The following is a 19,671-nucleotide window of genomic DNA, read 5'->3' as shown; positions in this document are numbered from 1 at the left end:
GGATAACCAAAGTATAAACCTCTGCATTATCTTTCTTGATAAATTTGTAAGTAGGTTCTCTTTTACCTCAGATCTGTTGAGACATACATAGAGGTTCTCAGAGGGAAATGTTTCTTAATAATCAAAAAAAAGTAACAACCACAGCCTATAGAATACACAGTGTGAAATAGTTTCCACTTGTTGAAATTGAAGGCAATGCTCTGTGGGGCACTGTTCCCCTATCTGTCATAGATGTCAATTATATTCCAACCTGAAGGCTGATCCACTTGGAGTTTTCCTTCCAGATGTTGAAAACCCTTCAAACTTGACTGGCATCTCTTATAGCAGATGGAAACTGCAGAACCTCAGGTTACCACACTGGTTTGTATCATTTTCCTGCCCTGACTTCCCTTATAGTCTTTCCTAGTGTTTTTTTTTTTTTTTTTTAAGATTTATTTTTTATTTATACAAGTGCTGGGTTATAGGCCAGATGCGCGGGAGGGTGAGAGGATTCACCAGAGACCAAGTGGGGAACAGAACAGACAGACCTACAAAATACACTGCTGAGGGGAGCAGCAGGCGAGACAGGAGAGGTCTGCTCACCATATGGGTGGCTCTGAGGCTGGCGGGGATTGAACCGGCATTGCAGAGGCTGCGGACAGCCTCACAGCGCTGTGCTCAACTGCCTACCCCACCAGGGAGGCTCTCTTTCCTAGTGTTTAATCTTGTGAATGATGACACAGCTGTATCTTGCTCTTGAAGTTTCATTTCCTTGGTTTCATACCCACTGATGTTGAAGCTATTGCCTTCACTGTGTGCTTTAGATCCCTGTAACTTCTAGCCACCCTTTTGAAGTATGAACAGTTTGTTTTGTCTAAGCGTTTTCTACTCATCAGATATTAAAACCACTTTCCTCACCCGTTTTTAAAGGATTTATTTTTTATTTATGCATACAAGAACTAGGGTGTAGGCCAGAGGTGCAGAGGGTGAGAGGATTCTCCAGAGACAAACTGGGGAGCAGAACAGCTGAATCTACTGAAATACAATGTTGAGGGATGCAGCAGGTGAAACAGGAGAGGTCTGCTGCACCATGTTGGTTAGCTACCTGGCCAGGGATCTAACTCAGTTCGCAGTATCTAGCAATATTTTGATAGTGCTGAGACCACCAGGCAGAGCACCTCACTCATTTTTGAAAGCAAACACCTGGACCTTGGCTCACTAAGATCTTAATAGCAGGTTTCCTCTTTCCAAGAAGCCTTTCAGCTTTCCCTAGCTTCCCTAAAATATAGAAGCAGACTTCCTATCTTTTTTTGTCAAAACCTATTCACTCCCAGCTGATTTCACTCCCAGCTGATTCCACTCCCAGCTGATTCCTCACCCAGTTGCTAGTTTAAGATTTGCCTCCAAATATAAATGCTTTTGCATTGAAATTAACTGCCTGCTTCTAAACTCAGCGTAGATTTTTCTCAGGCTGACCCACTTTCACTTTGATGATTTATTTCTCAATCACTATCCAACATGCTGTTCTTCAAAAATTATCCATGCAACTTAAAATGATAAACATATTTAAATATATATTTAAACATAGCATTTTTTCATTAGGGATTAATCTTTAAATATGGCAATTGAAAATAGTGTATTCACAGACTTCCAGTTTATATTAGTATTTAAAGCTAGGTCTATAAGTAACAGGGGAAGAAAACTGGCAATAGTTTCTCTGTTTTAAAGTCTTATTAGATGAGTCAGCTAATTACATGGCACTGTCATAAATACTGCAGTCACTGTGCTGCTTGTTATGTTTAACAAGGAAAATAAGGATTTAATATAGGATACTGCCTCTGCCATATAATGCAAATTTCTTCTGAAAATTATTTCACACTAATTCCTTATTTACAGACCAGCTATTTTGTTATTTAAAGTTGAATGTATTTAAAACTAGATTCAGGGTTATTACTAATAAATAGCACCCAAAATTAATCCCAAGGAAGATTTAATGTAATTAAATAGAAGCAGATTTTAATTTAACTTTACTCTTTCCTCCACTCCATTTAAAGAAGTCAGATAAACTAGTTTTCATTTTATATGTTCCTTTTGTCCTTCTGTCTGTAGAGGCAGGACAGGACACAGTGCAGGTTTTCTGATCTAGCGGACCAGGTAAAGGAGGAGTCAGAGTCCTCAGTGGCTTTTGCAGGTTTTTTATTTAGATTTACCAGGTACACAGCAGGCAGGGGCTCTGGGGCGCTGGGGAGCTGGCAGGCATCCCAGCCCCCAGCAAGTCTTCACTCTGGGCTCTCCGACCTTCTCTCACATACTCTCTCCTCTTCCTATGGCTCTGCATCTCCTGCTCTTGCTTCTCTTTCGGCTTCTTCTGGCGTCCCCGTGACGCCGCCCTAAAAAAGCAGTCTCAGCCTAGTTGAATCCCACCTACCTATGCCCACACCCTACTCCAGGTGCCCGCCATCAGGCATGCATTCAGGACCGCAAGGATCCATCATCTATCCTGATGGCGGGAGGGCAGAAAAGCCTGACATTTTTCCTTACCCTACACTGTCCTTCTCTGAATTACCAAGAATAACAAAATGGGCAAATAGCAAGAAAATTAATTATCTACTAATAGATTATCTAAAGTTGAGCATGAATGACTTCTAAATACAATTCATTTCCAGGTAAAACTGATTGCTCTAATAATATAATTTAATTAAAATATATTTGTAATTTTAATTTGAGATGATTCTCTAAAAAGTATGAACTATTTATAGTATGTTTGTAAATTGCTTTGTTCATTTGCCAGCCTCCCGCCCCCTGCTTCCCAGCTCCCCTGCTTGCCCTGCACCTGGTTGCCTCATTACAAATGGTGTAAAGATCATTAAAAGCCTGAAAAAGCTGCTGAGGGCTCCAGGACTCTCCTTTACCTGTCTGCCTGGATCCATGGAGAACCTGCTCTGTGCCTTGCTGGCATAACATGTGGCATATGCAATTTATAATGAAAATCATCTGCTATAGTTGCACTTTTTAAATAGGAGATTCAAAATGGTCCCAGAAGTAGGCCCAGAGATAACCTGTGTCCTATTTTATGTGTGTGTGTGTGTTCCCAAGTCCGAGAACATATCTTGGATAAGTGAATAGTAATTGTTGATAGAAAAATTATGGAGGAAGACATCTAAAGCACAAGAAGATGCTATCAGAATTTGAACTATTTTTTAATCTTATTAAAAAGTTAAGCAACTGAATCTAAAATACTGTACTACTAAAATAGCAGTGTAAAATATTTCAAAATAATGTAGTGATAGGGCCTCCCTGGTGGCTCAAGTGGTTAAGCACTGCACTATGAAGCATTCCACAGCCTCTGCATCATGAGTTCGATCCCTGGCCGGCCAGGGAGAAACCCACATGGCAAGGCAGACCTCTCCTGTCTCGCTGCTCCCCTCAGCAGTGTATTTCAGTCAGCCTGCCTGTTCTGTTCCCCACTCTGTCTCTGTTGGATCCTCTCACTCCCCTGCATCTCTGGCCTGTACCCCAGCTCTTGTATGCATGTAGGGACAGGAAGGGACATAGCAGGCTCTCTATGATTCGAGCAGATGGGTGAAGGAGGAGTCCTAGAGCCCTCGGTGGCTTCTGCAGGCTTTTATTAGGATTTAACAGGTACACAGCAGGCAGGGGTGCTGGGCTGGAAGGCCTCCCAGCCCCCAGCAAGTCTTCACACTTTCTGGGCTCTCCGGTGTTCTTTCGTGGTCTTTACTTCTCTGCTCCTTTTGCTGTTGTTCTGCTGGAAGCTGTCTTTCACTCTTTTTGCTCTGTTGGTGTCCCCGTGAGGCTGCCCTTATAAGACCAGTCTCTCAGCCCAGGTGAATTTCATTTACATATGCTCACACCCTATTCCAGGTGCCAGCCATCAGGCCTGCATTCAGGGCCACAAGGATCCATCATCTATCCTAATGGCAGGAGGGCAGAAAAGCTTGATTTCATTTACTTAGCCTACAATGCATAAATAAATAAATCTTTAAAAAAAATATAATGATAGCCTTATCTGTACTAGACCTATTGCCCTTTAACTCCTACTGATGCCTTCCCCTTCCATTTACCCTGTCTTTTTCACGTCTGTCTAATTACACAAATAATGTAAGCCTTTGTATTTCTTCACATAATTACCTTGAAAGAGTTTAGCCTGAAGAGTTTCAAACACAAGGCTTCTAGTAGCAGATTTCTGTGAATGCTGGCCTGCCAAATTTGATGCATTCTTAAAGGGATGGAGCATTGATTGCACCAAGTCCTTTTTTTTTAAGATTTATTTATTTATTTATTTTTATTTATACAATAGCTGGGGTATAGGCCAGAGGAATGGGAGGGTAAGAGGATTCACCAGAAACAGAGTGGGGAACAGAACAGGCCCATTGACCGAAGTACACTGCTGGGTAGAGCAGCAGGCAAGACAGGAGAGGTCTGCTGTGCCATGTGGGTAGCTCCCTGGCCGGCAAGGAATCGAACCCACACTGAGAGGCTGAGGACAGCTTCACAGCACTGTGCTCAACACTCTGCACCACCAGGGAGGCCCAAGGACCAAGTCTTTATGTCACTTTAATTCTGCCCTAGATCTAAATCATAACTGTAGTTTATTCGAAAATAAAAATGAATTTTAACTTATCCATTAATAGATGGAAACAGATATAGTCTTCACTAAATGTCTCTGATTTTCTTTCAGTGTTAGGTTACAGCAGAAGATGCCAGTTTCCTTGATGTCTCCTGTCATAACATATAATTACTTGAATGCATTTAAACACTGTTTACAGTCTTCCAGTGATAAATATAATCATTTATATTTTTAAATTTCTTGTAAATAATATTAAGACAAAATGTAGTGGTTTTCTTGTTTGTTTGTTTTTTTTTAAGATTTATTTATTTATACAAGAACCAAGGTACAGGCCAGATGTGCAGGATGGTGAGAGGATTCATCAGAGACAGAGCGGGGAATAGAACAGGCAGAGTGACTGAAATACACTGCTGAGGGGAGCAACGGACGAGTCTGCTTTGCCATGTGGGGTTCTCGCGGGCTGGCTGGGATCGAACCCGTGGTGCAGAAGCTGCGGACAGCTTCACAGTGCGGCGCTCAATCTCCTACACCCCCAGGGAGACCTTCTGTTTTGGTTTTAAAGATTAATGTTATGCAAAGTATTTTTTTAATTCAATTTGTTTCTGTAAAAATTTTTATTAAAGACAATTGAACTTAATCTGCTGTTGAATCAGATCCTCTTTAGTTCCTAAACCAAATAATATTATTAGAAATAATTGGCAATAAAAAATGAATATATGTAATATTTCTTTAACTTATTTTTAAACAAAATTCTCATTTCCCTACTTCATTTTTAAATTTTCCCAATAAAATGGAAGGCACTTCTCTTGGCAAAGTGCACTATTTATATATTCACATTATATACTCCCATTTTTGAGATGGGTGTATAGGTAATTTTTTTAAAAATGTGACATTTTTACTTTAACAGGCATTCTGAGCTTGATTTTATATCAGAATCACTGTATGTTTTATGATAAGTAGTGAGTTGAATCTATTTTCCCTCTTAAGTTAGAGCTCTTTCTTTAGTGTCTTCCTTTATCTTTTATGGTTACTAATTTCTCCAGCCCCATTGTTTGAATGGTTGAGTTATTTAGGGTTAATTAACATTATTCCAACATGCAGCAAAATAATGATTCGGTCCAAAATATCTTTCAGGATAAAAGCAGTGGGGAAGAGAGCTTCTGTAGCTTTGAGTATTTAAAGCATAGACACCAGGTAGTGGATAAAATCACTGTGTGTTGGTTCTCAGTCTCTTCAGAAAAACACTGATCTTTTGCCAAGAATCTTCCATAAATTTCAAAAGGAGACTTTTTTTTAATGTATTGACACTGGCAAGTACATTGGTATACTCTGTACCAAGTGATGCCACAAAGGTTATAAACAATTGGTTAGATAGTGGTTTCCAAAGAAAATAATCAGACAAATTCACAGGGACCTAGAAGCATTTTTAACAGGACCTCTTAGATAATTGTAGGTTTTGCTTGAAAGTGTGGTTTTAGGAAGCAGTTTTTATTGTATGTAAGATTAAATATATGACAAATTATATGTCATACAATTGAGCGTAACTAATTTTGTTTTAGAGTATTAATATATACCTAAATATAATATAGTTTAAAACACAAAATAATATGTATATAAGGTAACTACGTTGATAAAGATAATATTGCTAACAACAATATAAGACATTAATGACAAATCTAAATCTAAGCAAAGTTAATGAAATTTGAGTTAATTTTTAAAATGTTTGATCAAGGAAATAGGTTCCATTTTGTTTTCTAAATATGAAAGTTAAAAATACAGGCAATTGGGGCCTCCCCCGTGGTGCAAGGAGTTAAGTCACAGCACTATGAAGCAATCTGCAACCACTGCAGCAAAAGTTCAATCCCTGGCCAGGGAAGTGATACACATGGCACAGCAGACCTCTCCTGTTTCGCCCACTGCTCCCCTCAGCAGTGTATTTCAATAGATGTGCCTGTTCTGTTCCCCACCCTGTCTCTGTTGAATCCCACACCTCCAGCTCTTGTATGCATAAATAATATATTTTTTAAAATAAAGTAAAAATATAGGCAATTATCACCTCACACAGTCATAGCAAGGTTGTGGGTGGTATTGCCAGTCAGGGAAGTTGCCACCAACTTGCTCAGGATGTAACAACATGTTGGGTGACTGCCACCCCCTTCCCTAAAGCTTAGTGAGCACATGTGTCTCTGTCCACAGGATATTACTTCCCATCCCTCCTTGTCTTGCTTTCCTTTTCACTCACTTTCACTTCCATGCATTGTAATTCCCAATAAAGTATTAACATTAAGCCCCCTCTGGTGATTTGTTTTATGGAGAACATCCAGCTAAAAAATGTATACATTAGTATTGGGTTCAATATCGATTATTTGACATTACAGGTTCATTTTAAAACAACTGGAGTTTGATTTTTAGGATGAGAGAGGTCAGTCATAGCCATAGTGAAAATAAATAGAATCTGTACTTCATATTTTCAAATATGATTGTATTTTGAAAACAAGACCTTAATAGTCATAAAATACAGGTTTTAATGATCCTTTTTTGGTAGAATTCAATACATAATTAGGCAATGTTCTAAGATGGAATTAAAGTTTATTGAAATCACTGTAGAGAATCTTTATTTTAGAAATAGATGAATAAGAGTAAATATAAAGGCTTTGGGATAAAATTATACCTGGTAATTATGTAAAGTGTTTGTTATAGTCTCCCTTAAAATAGCTGCCAAATATTTTAGTATGTTTTAAGATATGTTAAGATTATGGAGCTGAAACATTATATCATATAGACGGTAACAACTGAAATGAAGCTATATAATTTTAAAAACTTGTTATGAAAAATTGCAAACATTTGTGTAGTTATGGAAAATTTTTCCATTTACTTCTGGGCCCTTTGGCCGGTCTAATAGTTAAAGTGACATAAGACAGATTAAAAGGAGAAAAAAATTTAAATTTGTACATATGGAAGCCACACAAAAACAGAGAACTCAAAAGCAGTCTGGCAATTAAGGCTAATTTCCTACTCTGAGCTAAGGGGGAACCCGGGCCTTCAAAGGGAACGAAGGAAATTCACAGGAAGATGAGAAGAACAGATGTTTGACAATCAGGTGTTTGCCATATCATATAGGTAAATATATATATACACACATATGTATATTTTAAACTTATTTAGTACAGCCCTCCTATAATAATGCTGCTTACATTGAACCTTCATTGTCCTCTGCTCAAAATAAACTACTTGCCAAAATAGCATATTTTTGGGTGGCATATTCTGCTCCCATTCGTATGAAACCAATCATCAACCTCCAAACTCTTGTTTCTTCTACACTTGTTTGTTCCACCCAAATCTGGATAAATTCAAAGCAAACACCTTGATATTTTATTTGACCTGAAAACACTTGATCATTTAATTGTTTGAAGTTAAGGAATCTTTTTAAATTCAAAACTCCATTATATTACCATACCTAAAAAAAGAATAACTTTAGTCAAATATGCAGTCAGTGTTCAAATTTCCCAACTATATATAATATTTACTTTCTATTTGCTTATATCAGGATCCAAATGAGAATAAGGTTTTTATGTTGCAATTTTTCTGATGTGTGGTTAAGTCTACTTTAATATATAAATTCCCCAAAACTTATGTTTCCCTTGTACTTTACTTGCTCAAGTCGCTATGTTGTTTGTCCTGCCTAATTTCCCACAATCATGAATTGCCTCACTGCATCCAATGATGTGAACTTGTTCTTTCAATCCCTTATATTAGTAATAAAACGTCAGATCTGGTGATAGATTTGAATCAAATCAAAATGTTTGGCAAAGATATTTTACATGTGGCCATATATTCTTCCATCAGAATCATATAATATGTGATTATATTTCTTCATATCATTTTAGAATTCATTGTTTTATTGCCTAAATTCTTTGTTAAGAATTGATACTGATTCTTAGAAAATGAAATTTATTTAAAAAAAAAAAAAACTTGCACTCATCAACTATTTGTTTACCTTAAGGTAAAATTTGTATAGAAAAGGTAAGATACATGTTCGTGGTTTTCCTGAGATTACATTTTTTCCTGGTCAATTCTATTTTATTGCCTCCATAATCTAACCCCTCACCTACCTTTGCTGTGCCTTTCTCATCCTGTAGTATCTTATTCTGATCACTGTGTAGCAAACCTCAAGTAAAAATTTAGGGACAATAGGATATAAGTGAAGGACAGGGTAGATGATGAAGTTATATTACAGTTCTGGGTAGAAAGTAGTAAATTGAATTTTACCTATTCCTGTTCTTAAAGATGTGGGGTGCTTATCTTTTATACTGCCATTTCATCCCCAAGAGTTCTCTGATCCTCACTGGTTTCCCTAGTCATGCCCTTCAGGTGTTTGTTTATTTTCCCCACACACATTAGGTTGCTCATCACAGAATTTTGATGAAGAAAATTGTCATTTTTGTTCTTTCCCTTCCTGATAAACTCTTATGGTATAAAATATGTAATAGCCCCATAAAATATGCAGTTCTGTGAATTAACTTCCTTTATGGGTTTCTGCAGTCAAACTGTGATAAATTCACTTACCAGGAAAAGACAGCATAGTCAATGATGTGATATAATACCCTATTTCTTGGTTACTGAAATCTATAGATAATTCAATTAAAGTACACATTTCAAATGTCAAAACTCTTGGGGATGAAACCAAGGATGGTGGTTAATGGAACAGAGTCTGAGTCACTGGCACCACTATAATTCTAAACCTAACACCAAATTACCTTGAGGAAATATCAGTAGCGTCTCCCTCACAGGAGTTCTGCGTGCTCTCTCCAGTTCATGTAATAGAATACAGTTAAAGATCATGATGATAATTTCTTACTAAAATAAGATTTTGTTTCAATGACATCAATAATTTCATTTTGTAAAGAAGAAACCATAAAAGTTTAGCAGTCAGATTTGTGAAAGCAACATATTTATTTCTGTAGTGAGTAAAGGTTTCTGGAAGTTTATGTCTCTTCTTGTGACACGGTGATAGTTGTTAAACATCCAGGAAATTATTGATTTCATTGAAACAAAAAGTGTTACCATTTTAAACCATTGTGCTTTCATCTCTCTTTGTTCAAACAGCTCCCTTCCCCCTCTTCCTCCTAGTGCTTCAGTACTGCAGTCAGCTATCAAGGGTTAGATTTTAAGCTCATCTTTATATGAGTATTGGTTTAGTTAGTTTATATTCCACATATCCCTGACACCATTCAGTATTTATCTTTCTCCTGACATATTTTACTTGGCATTTTCCCTTCCAGCTTCATCCACAAATGGCATGAATTTATCAATTTTTGATCAATAATATTACACATTTGATCACTGTATATTTTTTATACCACATCTTTTTGATCCACTCATCTTTTCTGTAGCACTTAGGTTGTTTCCATAATTTATAGTAAACAGTACTGCAATAAACGTGGGAGTGAAAATTTCCTTTCAAATTAGAGTTTTTGAATTTGGGGGTAGATGCCTAGGAGTGGAATTAATAGGTCAAAAGGCAGATCCATTTTTTATGTTTTGAGTGTTTAATGTTTTGAGATTTTAATATTCCGAGGTCCATACTGCTTTCCATATGGGCTGGACTAGTTTGGATTCCCCCAGTAGTGTTTGTGGGTTCCCTTTTCTCCACACCCTTGCCAGAACTTGCTGTTTCTGATCTTTTCTATATGGGTCATTCACGGGTGTGAAATATCTCATTGTGATCTCAATATGTATTTCTTTAAAACTAAGTGATTTTTTTTTTTTAAGATTTATTTTTTATCTATACAATAGCTGAGGTACAGGCCAGAGGCACAGGAGGGTGAGAGGATTTACCAGAGACAGAGTGGGAAGCAGAACAGGTAGACGCACTGAAAGCACTGCTGAGGGGAGCAGCGGGTGTGACAGGAGAGGTCTTTGCTGTGCCATCGGGGAGACCCCTAAAAATAAGTGATTTTGAACATTGTTTGGTAATATTCGGTTTATTCTCCATGTGTTTGTTATTTCCCCCTTTCTTTTTTCAGTTGATTTCTAGTTTACACCATCATGATTCAAAAAGAAGCTTGATATTTCAGTTTTCATAAATTCATTGTGACATGTTTTATGTTCCAACATATGGTTCATCCTTGAGAATTGAAAAGACTGTGTGTGCTTTTGCTTTAGAATGGAGTATTTGTTAAATATCTATTAAGACTATTTCATCTGATTTGTCAGTTAAGGCCATAACTTTCTTTACTTTGACTTCATTGATTCACTATTTAGTTAGTTGGTTATCACCCTTGCGTATTTTTTTGCAATATAGGATTTCTGCCTTTAGGTTTCACCATAGTTTTCCCACCATCAAAGGACCCATAGTCTTTCATCATAGTCCATTGTGCTCGACCCCCCCCCCCCTTTTCTACTCTCTCTCTCTCCCTCTTGCCTCCTGAGTCCCAGGACAAGTTAGGGTTAATTAGGCAGCTTCAGGGACAGTGCAGGCAGGGACTTCGGGAGTGTTAAGGAGAGTTCTGAGATAAAGAACAGTGTAAGCAGTGCTCACCAAAAACACACTCCAGAGATGAGGTCAGAAAGTCCAGGAGGACTAAACAAAGACAGTAAAACTTGAGAGAATAAGACCGTGGACAGGGGAGGTAAACTCTAAGAGCTGGGACGAGGTGAAAGAGCCTGTCACAATATAGGATGATGAGATTTTAGTAGGAAGAAAAAAAGTTTAAATATCCCCTAGACACAGGCCGATAATGGCATCTTTTGCCCCTCCTTGGCAGTGCTGCTTGGAGTCTTTGCCTTTGTTCTTTTTCCTCTAAATAAACTTTTCTCACTTCCTTGAATAAAGTTCACTTCTCTCTGTTTACTTATCTGAAAGTCTGTGAATTCCTTTTTACAGCTTAAATTAAGCACACACTGGCTTCACTCCCTTTCTTAATGTCTCAGGTCTATAGTCTGCATTTAAGGATCAGGCTTACAGTTTGTTGTTGTCTGATCCTTTGTTGATTTCTCTATATTTTTCATACCAGTGAAACTACCTTGCTAAGTTTCTCTCTGGATGATCTGTTTACTGCTGTCTACTGTAAGTGTGGTGTGAAGATCTCTATCCCCATTACTTCGCTGCTGACAGTGTCTCCCTTTTGGTCTGCCTATTCTGGGTGCATATGTATTATCTCCTCTTGTATTGATCTCTGTCTTTATCGATCTCTATCTTTATCGATCCCTTTATCGTGATATAATGTTCCATCTTTCTCTCTTTTTTTGGCTATAAGTCTCTTATCTGAGTTCCTGTCTTTTTAAATTACCCATTGACTTAGCGTATCAATTTACATCACTTTATTTTAAATACATGTTTGACTTTATTATTTTAACATCTCACCTGTTTTTGATGGGTGGTTTCAGTCCATTTATATCTAGGGTTGTTATTGATACATGAGGGCTTGCCACTATTGTTTTATCTTTTGTTTTATGTTTCTTAATTCAGTTGTTTTTGTGACCTTTCCCTTTTTCTTTTTCTTTTTTTTTTTAAGATTTATTTTATTTAGGGCCTCCCCCGGTGGCGCAGCGGTTGAGCGCTGGGCTGCGAGGCTTCCCGCAGCCTCTGCAGCGCTGGTTCGTTCCCCGGCCGCCGGCGAGGGTCCCACCAAAAAAATATATATATATATATATATATATTTATTTATTTATTTATTTATTTATTTATTTATTTTATTTATACAAGAACTGAGGTATAGGCCAGATGCGCGGGTGGGTGAGAGGATCCACCAGAGACAGAGTGGGGAACAGAACAGGAAGAATGACCAAAATACACTGCAGCGGGGAGCAGCGGGTGAGACAGGAGAGGTCTGCTTGCCATGTGGGTTGATCTGCGGCCGGTGGGGATCGAACCGGCACTACAGAGGCTGCGGACAGCTTCACAGCGCTATGTTCACCACTGCACCACCAGGGAGGCCCTCCCTTTTTGTTTTTCTATTCAACATTTTTTAAAGGGAGGTCAAGTTTTGATGAATAGTTTTCACTTGTCTTGGAAAGGTTATTTTTCCTAATATTTTAAAGAGTACTGTGGAATAGAGGATTCTTGGCTGGCTTTTTTTTTTTTTTAATATCTTTGCATATGTTACTTCACTCTTCCCTTGCCAGTAAGGTTTCTGCTAGGAAGTCTGATAATTTGATAGGATTCCTTCAGTGTATTTCCTGCTTTCCCCACCCCTCACCCCTACTGCCCCAAAAAACTGCCTTTAATGTTATTTCTTTTTCTTGGTCTCTTGCTATTCCCATTATATGTCTTAGTGTGGATCTATTTGTGTTTAGATAAGTGTTTTCTGTTAACTTCATGGAATTGTGTATTCGATTATTTCTTTGGGTTTGGGATGTTTTCAGTCATTGTTTGAATATCTATCTGTTCTCTTCTTGCTTTTTTCACTTTCTAGCTAACCATAATCTTTATGTTGCTTTTCCAAATAGAGACAGATAACACTCATAGTAGGGATTATATGTGTGTGTATGTGTATGTGTGTGTATATAGCATTTTGTGTGTGTGTGTATATATATGTGTGTATATATGTGTATATATATAGTATTTTGTTGTGTTTTCCTATCTTTTTACCTTCTCTGAATTCTAAACATGTTATGTATGTCCACGATATATGTAACACTTTATATCTTGCTAAACATTCCATCATAAATAGGTTCTCATTGTGTTGTATGTCATGGTAATACATGTCTACACAATAATCTGTTGAGTAGTTAAAGGATAATTAGTTCTTCATCATTCATTGAATATTTATGTGAACAAATTTTAACACTGTAATTGAATCTATGAAAAATATCTTTGGGTAATATATTTGGACTATTTTCTGGATAGTGAACTACTTGGGCAAAATATTTGTACATTTTGGGGGTTTAATACATGCTTCCAGCTTGCTTTTCCAAAGGCATTATAGAGTTTAGAATGCTGGCAGTAGTACTAAGTGCCATTTTTACAATCTTTCTGCCAGTATTGCATATAAGATGTTTTCAAGGTTTTGTTTCTAAAAAGTGAAAAATGGTACCTTGTCATATGCTTTTTGTGCTTCCCATTTAAATATTAGAATGAAGAGGGAGTCCCACAGGAAGGAATTCTGGAAGATATGCCTGTGGATCCTGACAGCGAGGCTTATGAAATGCCTTCTGAGGTAAAAGTTGCTATGCATAAGATTCAGAAAATAAAGTTACAGAGTTCAAGTTGGTTCTTCCTAATATGCATGCAAAATAGTTTTCAATGGTATATTTTCTTTCATGTTTTTCCTTAGTAAGAATGCTTTACTCTCTAGATATACAAATTGGCCAGATCCAGGACATATATTTTTACATTTGTAAAAAAAGGAAAAGCCAGGAGTAGCAGCAGCAACAGAGACCATATGTAGCCTACAGAGTATAAAAGATTTAGTAACTGGCACTTTCCAGAAAAAGGTTGCTGCATTAGAGAATAATATTACTAGAAACTTTATGTTCTAAATAAATTCCAAAATGGGAATTTAAAACAATCAACTAAATGCCAAAAGGTATGGCAAAACTTTTCAAGAAAAAAAATGGCATTGATATGGTTGGTAGACAGGACTAATGGAAGGGAGGACATACTAGCACAAGGGACTATACAAAGCCAAGGCTGCTGGTTTGAAAATGCATATGAATGTTTCTGAGGAGCAGTGAGAAATTACATATGATATGAGGGGGAGTCCAAGATGGGAGTATAGAGATATCCTGAGCTAAACTCCTCCCATGGAAATACCAAAAAGACATACAGAACAATTTCTTCTGAAGAAATTAAACAATCCCCTCTGAAAATTAGATAAACTATTCTCCACAACAAAGGATAAAAAGAGCACATCAGGATGGGTAGGAGAGGTATAGATGGGACTCACTATACAAAACAACTCCATTTAGTGTAGTGAACCACAATGGGGAAGAATCTCCTAAGTCTGGATCTTCTCCTGGAGTAGCAAAGGGTATATATGCTATATCAGAGGATATCCCAGCCCATGTATCTGCAACAAAGAGATGAACTTACAAAATACCTGGCTTAGAGAACCAATAGGATTATATCCATGGGGCCCAAAGAACTATAGGATACTGAGATTCTTCTTTTAAAATATGCTTGCATGTGGTCTCAGTCATACTGGAGCCCAGCACAAGAGAAGTAGTTTGAAAACTACCTAGATTGGGCCTCCCTGGTGGTGCAAGAGATTAAGACACAACCTATGAGGCTATCCGCAGCCACTGCGGCATGAGTTGGATCCCCAGCCATGGAGCAGCAGACCCTGGCCATATGGTGCCACAGACCTCTCCTGCCTCGCCCACTGCTCTCCTCAGCTGTGTATTTCCGTCGGTCTGCCTGTTCTGTTCCCCACTTTGCCTCTGGTGAATCCTCTCACCCACCACACCTCTGGCCTGTACCCCAGTTCTTATATGAATAAATAAATCTTTTAAAGAAAAGAAAACTACCTAGATTATCTGAAAGGAAAACACTTGATAGTCTTAAAGTATCTACTGGAGGGACAGGGAACAATTGGGACTTTCTCCAGATACAAAGGTGTGACAGATACCATTTTGTACTTTCCTTCTAGCTTGCTAGTACAGGCAGGTACATGTGGACATAGCACACTCACAGTGTCTTGCTAAGGCCTGCAGGTGCACCAAGGTCACAGCACTATCTTACTACCTTATTGAAGACTGCAATTATTCAATACAGGTAGTCACAGCACACTCCTGCTCCCTATCTTAGGCTGCTAATATGAATGGTCACGTAATTCCCCTGTTCCCTCCTGAAGTCAGTAGGCATTTGTACAAAAAGCACTCTCCTGCTGCTCTGCTGAAGCTGGCAAGCATGCCCCCAGGCTCTCCAGCTGATCTCCTAAAATCAAAGAATAGATGTAGTCCAGCAGGGAATGCCCCTTGATTGCCAGGCTCTGGGGGCCAGTGAGACTTGCACTCCTGGACTTCAACAAGACTGTAACAATTGGAAAGACAGTTTTTAGCAGATGATACTCCCAGGCATTGTGAAGACAGCCTACTAAATCACAGCCTTAGTCCTCAAGAGGCACAAACCTTAGATTTACCACACATCTAGAGATGGTGGAGGGAATTCAGGCAGGGGACACCATCTTTGCTTACTTCCTTCTATTGAAAAAGGCCTATTTACTTCCCCTAGAATTCAGAAGTCCTAGAAACCCACCTGTTCCTCACCCTCCCTCCTTCACTAATTATCTGGAAATTGCAACTCAAAATCACAATGAGATATCACCTTACACCTGTTAGGATGGCAGTTATTAAAAAGGCACAGGAAGTGTTGTTGAGGCTGTGAAGAAAAAGGCACTTCAAGCACTGTTGGTTGGAATACAATTTGGTGCATTCACTGTGGAAAACAGTATGGAGACTCCTCAAACAAAAATAAAATACCGTATGACCCATCAATTCTCCTGGATATTATATGAAGGAATTTAAAATACAAATGAAAAGTGGTGTTAATTGCCACTTTACTTACAGTAGCCAAGACTGAAAACAACCTGAGTATCCCTTTATGGATAAAAATGAAGGTATAATTCACATTCACACACACATACACACACACACACACTATTATACACAATGAAATACTACTCAGCCTTCACAAAGAATGAAAACCTGTCATTTGCAACAACATGGGTAGATATTGAGGTTATTATAATGACTATTCAGATAATGACAAATACCATATGATTTCACTTATAGGATCTTAAAAAGGCAAAAAAAAAAAGAACAATAAACAACAAACTAAACTCATAGCAAAATGGTGGTTGTCAGAGGAGGGGAGTTTTTGAAGTGGGTGAAATGACTGAAGGTGGGTCAAGAAAAACTTCTGTAATCAAATAAATGGCATGGAATGTTACATATAATATGGTGACTATTATCAATAATATTGTAAAGCTTGCTTGAAAATTGCCAGGAAAGTAAATTCTAAAAAGCATTTTGTATTGTAACAGATAGTAACTAGACTTGTTGTGATTTCTAATGCACACAAATATCATATAATTATGCTGTACACCTAAGTCCAATATAATGTTATATCTAGTATACCTCATAAAAGTGAAAAAAATAAATATGAATAAAGCTTAGGAAACTGAGAAAATTGTGAAAGAGATTGGTAAAATACAAATTCTGGAGTACTACAACTTTGCTATTGAAGTTTGTCTTTTCTTCATCAACAAACTTGAATTACTGAAGCTACGCTTGTTTTTCACCAGGATTCTGATACTACTGAAGCTGTTATTTAGATGAGCTAATCTTATTATGTTTTTAAGATCATATTTTCATATTAAATGTTATCCACATATTGTATGGGGATGTGCAGGTTTTAGAATAGAAGAAATAATAGAAGCCGTTGGTGAAGGTGAAATTTCCAATTAAGAGGATAAAAGGAAGGAAAACATAACAACCTTTTAATCATCTTAGTTTCTCTCTAGAATCATAGCATCTTAGCCCTGGATTACATTTTCTAGGCCACTTGATTTGGTTTCGCAGTTCAGTCATTACCCACTCTCCACATAGGCCAATTAATTTGATCTATAGATCTAGATTATATGATTGTTAAAAGGCACATCTGAAACAGAATAGAGACTCTTACCCTGACCACCAACATTATTACTTTTATGTTTGATAGCAAGAAAAAAACTTTAAAAATATAAAATTATCTCAGAGTAGCAGAAGAGTTCCAGAACAGCTATGAGGTAACATTTATTCAGAGTGGTGAGCCACAGCCTATCTCATTTGCAGTAAAGCCCTGTATGCTGATCACTTCCACTAATGCTGCATGTTGTCTTTTTGACTTTCCTAATATTAGGAAGGATACCAAGACTACGAACCTGAGGCCTAAGAAATATCTTTGCTCTCAATTTCCTGAGATCTGCTGACAGATGTTCCATCCTGTACAAGTACCTAGTTCCAATGCGCCCAGTCATGATATTTTCTCAAAGTTTTTATAGTGTATTTTGAAGTCTTCCATCAGCAGTGATTGAAGAATCTGTACCTGCCCTCACTCAGCATTTCGGTGCTTCCCCATCACTGAAGTGAATATATGGTAGCAGGATCCTTTGTGTGCTGTGGCTATTGTGGCATCAAATCTAAAATGTTAAAACAAATTAAAAACACCTAAGTGACTACCACTTATTTCTAAATCCTCACTATATTTTTGTTGCTGTTGTTGAGAAGTTGTGATTTATGATCCTGTAAGATTTTTAGGTGCCCTTTAATGAGTCTTTCTGTCTAAGAATAAGTATTGTGAAATTTGTTAATATATACAATAATATTTAAGGACATGTGAGCATGAAACTATGCACCTATAAATAGTAACTATGAAATCTTACTGTTTTGTGATGTGTTTTATTAAATTGTGCTTGTATATAAATGGTGGCAAATAAAATGTTCTAATATAAAAATATTTTATGGTATCCCATCTCATGTTAATAATAAAATCATGCTTATAAAGCACATGAAATAAGAATTGACACAATGAACTTAGATATAAAGTTCTTGACAACCATTGGAAGAAGTTAAAATTTACAGAACTTAAACAGAAGGAGATGGAATATTAACCCCATACTCTGGAATTGCCTGAAGCAACCCTGCCCAAAGCATATTCTGTTGTGCCTGATGCTGTTCCACTACAGGGCTCTCACCCAGTCCCCCCACCCCCTCCAGGGGAGCACAGCTGCATTTCTGCCATCCCACACTCGAGCTGTGGCTCTCTGTTTCAAGGACAAGATCAGGTCTGGGAGGCTTGAGAGGAATCTTTTAGCTACAGTTCCCACTCATCTACACACACTCAAAAAGGAGGAGGGAAGGACAGTTCCAATTAGTCCCTAATTGGAAAATTGGCAGGAGTGATGAGAGCAAGGTAGGCATAATTCAGAGGGACCCTTCCCCAGCCACCAAGGAAAAACCTTAAAAGCCCTACTGCTTTAGTACTGAGTGCTGCCATCCCGCCTTCTGAAACAGTCCATTGCTTCTGCACTGTTCGGTCGGCCGCTTCCTAATAAACTTTGTCACTGGCTTCATTCTGGTGCTTCATGAGATTCTTGAAAGACTCCAAGGACCCTCGAGTGTCCAGGTCCTGAACAGTATGTTAAAAGGCTGTTCTGAAAAAGTGGGTCCCAGAGAAGAAAGCTAAGATATGAGCTTGTTTAGTTATTCATAAGACCCATTAGCACATTGAAGATTCCGAAGGAATCTGGTGAACTTTGTTTACTTCAACATTTCCTTTTCAAAATAAAGATCAGAAATCATTTCCCCCCAGGAAATACCTTTAAACATCTCAGGAACTACCAGAGACTCATCTTAAGAAACGCCAAGTGTTTAGATTTATAAAAAACCTCATGAATGCTTTTAAAATATGCCAAGTATATTAATTCTAGGATACTTCTTTAGGAAAGGTTTTTCTATTCAGGGGAGATCCATGAACTCTTCATAAGCTCGACTCTGAAAACCCCTATATAAATTAATTGAAAATTATTTTATTTCTTTAATAATTCATGAGGAAAATGGCATTTTAAAAAGTCACCAGTAGAAAGTATAGTTTTAAGAGATATTCTAGAAGTGCTAGGCAGCTTTTATGTAATTATGAGTAATTTGATGTATATTGGGCCTTGGCAAGGAAGGAAGGAGGAATGAACATAAGCATGGTCACCATAGAAACTTCCTTTTTGTCTAGTTGGAAAGAGACTACTAAAGGGTGGTAAAGTGCCTATGTGGTCTGAAACTGAAGAGAAGTGGTCCCTTGTTTGATTTAGGTAAAACAGGTGTTCCTAGTGAAAAAAACATGAGAAATTGAAATTTTCTTTGTACAAATATTTTTGTATTAATATGTGCATAGAAACTACCGTGGGATGATAAACATTTTGACTGCTGAGGTTGGCCAAGCACTTACAAACTTATACAAAGGGCCCAAGGCTGGTTGTCCCACATCTACTCGGAGTCAATTCCCTGACAAGTGGCCTGAACATTAGTCTGGGACTAGCTCTATTTGCAGATAGTATTCATCCAAGTCTCAGTTATTCAATCTCACATGCTTCATGGTCTCACATGCACATGTTTCACATGCAAAA

At 37.7% G+C, this 19,671-nt stretch overlaps 1 protein-coding gene across 6 annotated transcripts in view; it reads left to right on the top strand.

Moving 5' to 3' along the window:
• SNCA (synuclein alpha) overlaps positions 1-17,771 on the top strand; it is a 124,105-nt gene extending 106,334 nt beyond the window's left edge. For all 6 annotated transcript variants that reach the window (XM_037529562.2, XM_054687992.1, XM_037529564.2 and 3 more), the window contains exons 5-6: positions 13,645-13,728; positions 17,412-17,771. In XM_037529562.2, the coding sequence (XP_037385459.2) occupies positions 13,645-13,728; positions 17,412-17,444 (117 nt within the window). In that variant the 3' untranslated portion in view covers positions 17,445-17,771. The remainder of the gene's footprint in view (positions 1-13,644; positions 13,729-17,411) is intronic.
• The last annotated feature ends 1,900 nt before the right edge of the window (positions 17,772-19,671 follow it).

Source organism: Talpa occidentalis, unplaced genomic scaffold (genome assembly GCF_014898055.3).
Source record: "Talpa occidentalis isolate TD23 unplaced genomic scaffold, MPIMG_talOcc4v2.1 talOcc4.6, whole genome shotgun sequence".
Classification (NCBI taxonomy): domain Eukaryota; kingdom Metazoa; phylum Chordata; class Mammalia; order Eulipotyphla; family Talpidae; genus Talpa; species Talpa occidentalis.
The sequence above is the reverse complement of the archived record's forward strand: the minus strand, read 5'-3'. Positions and strand labels throughout refer to the sequence as shown.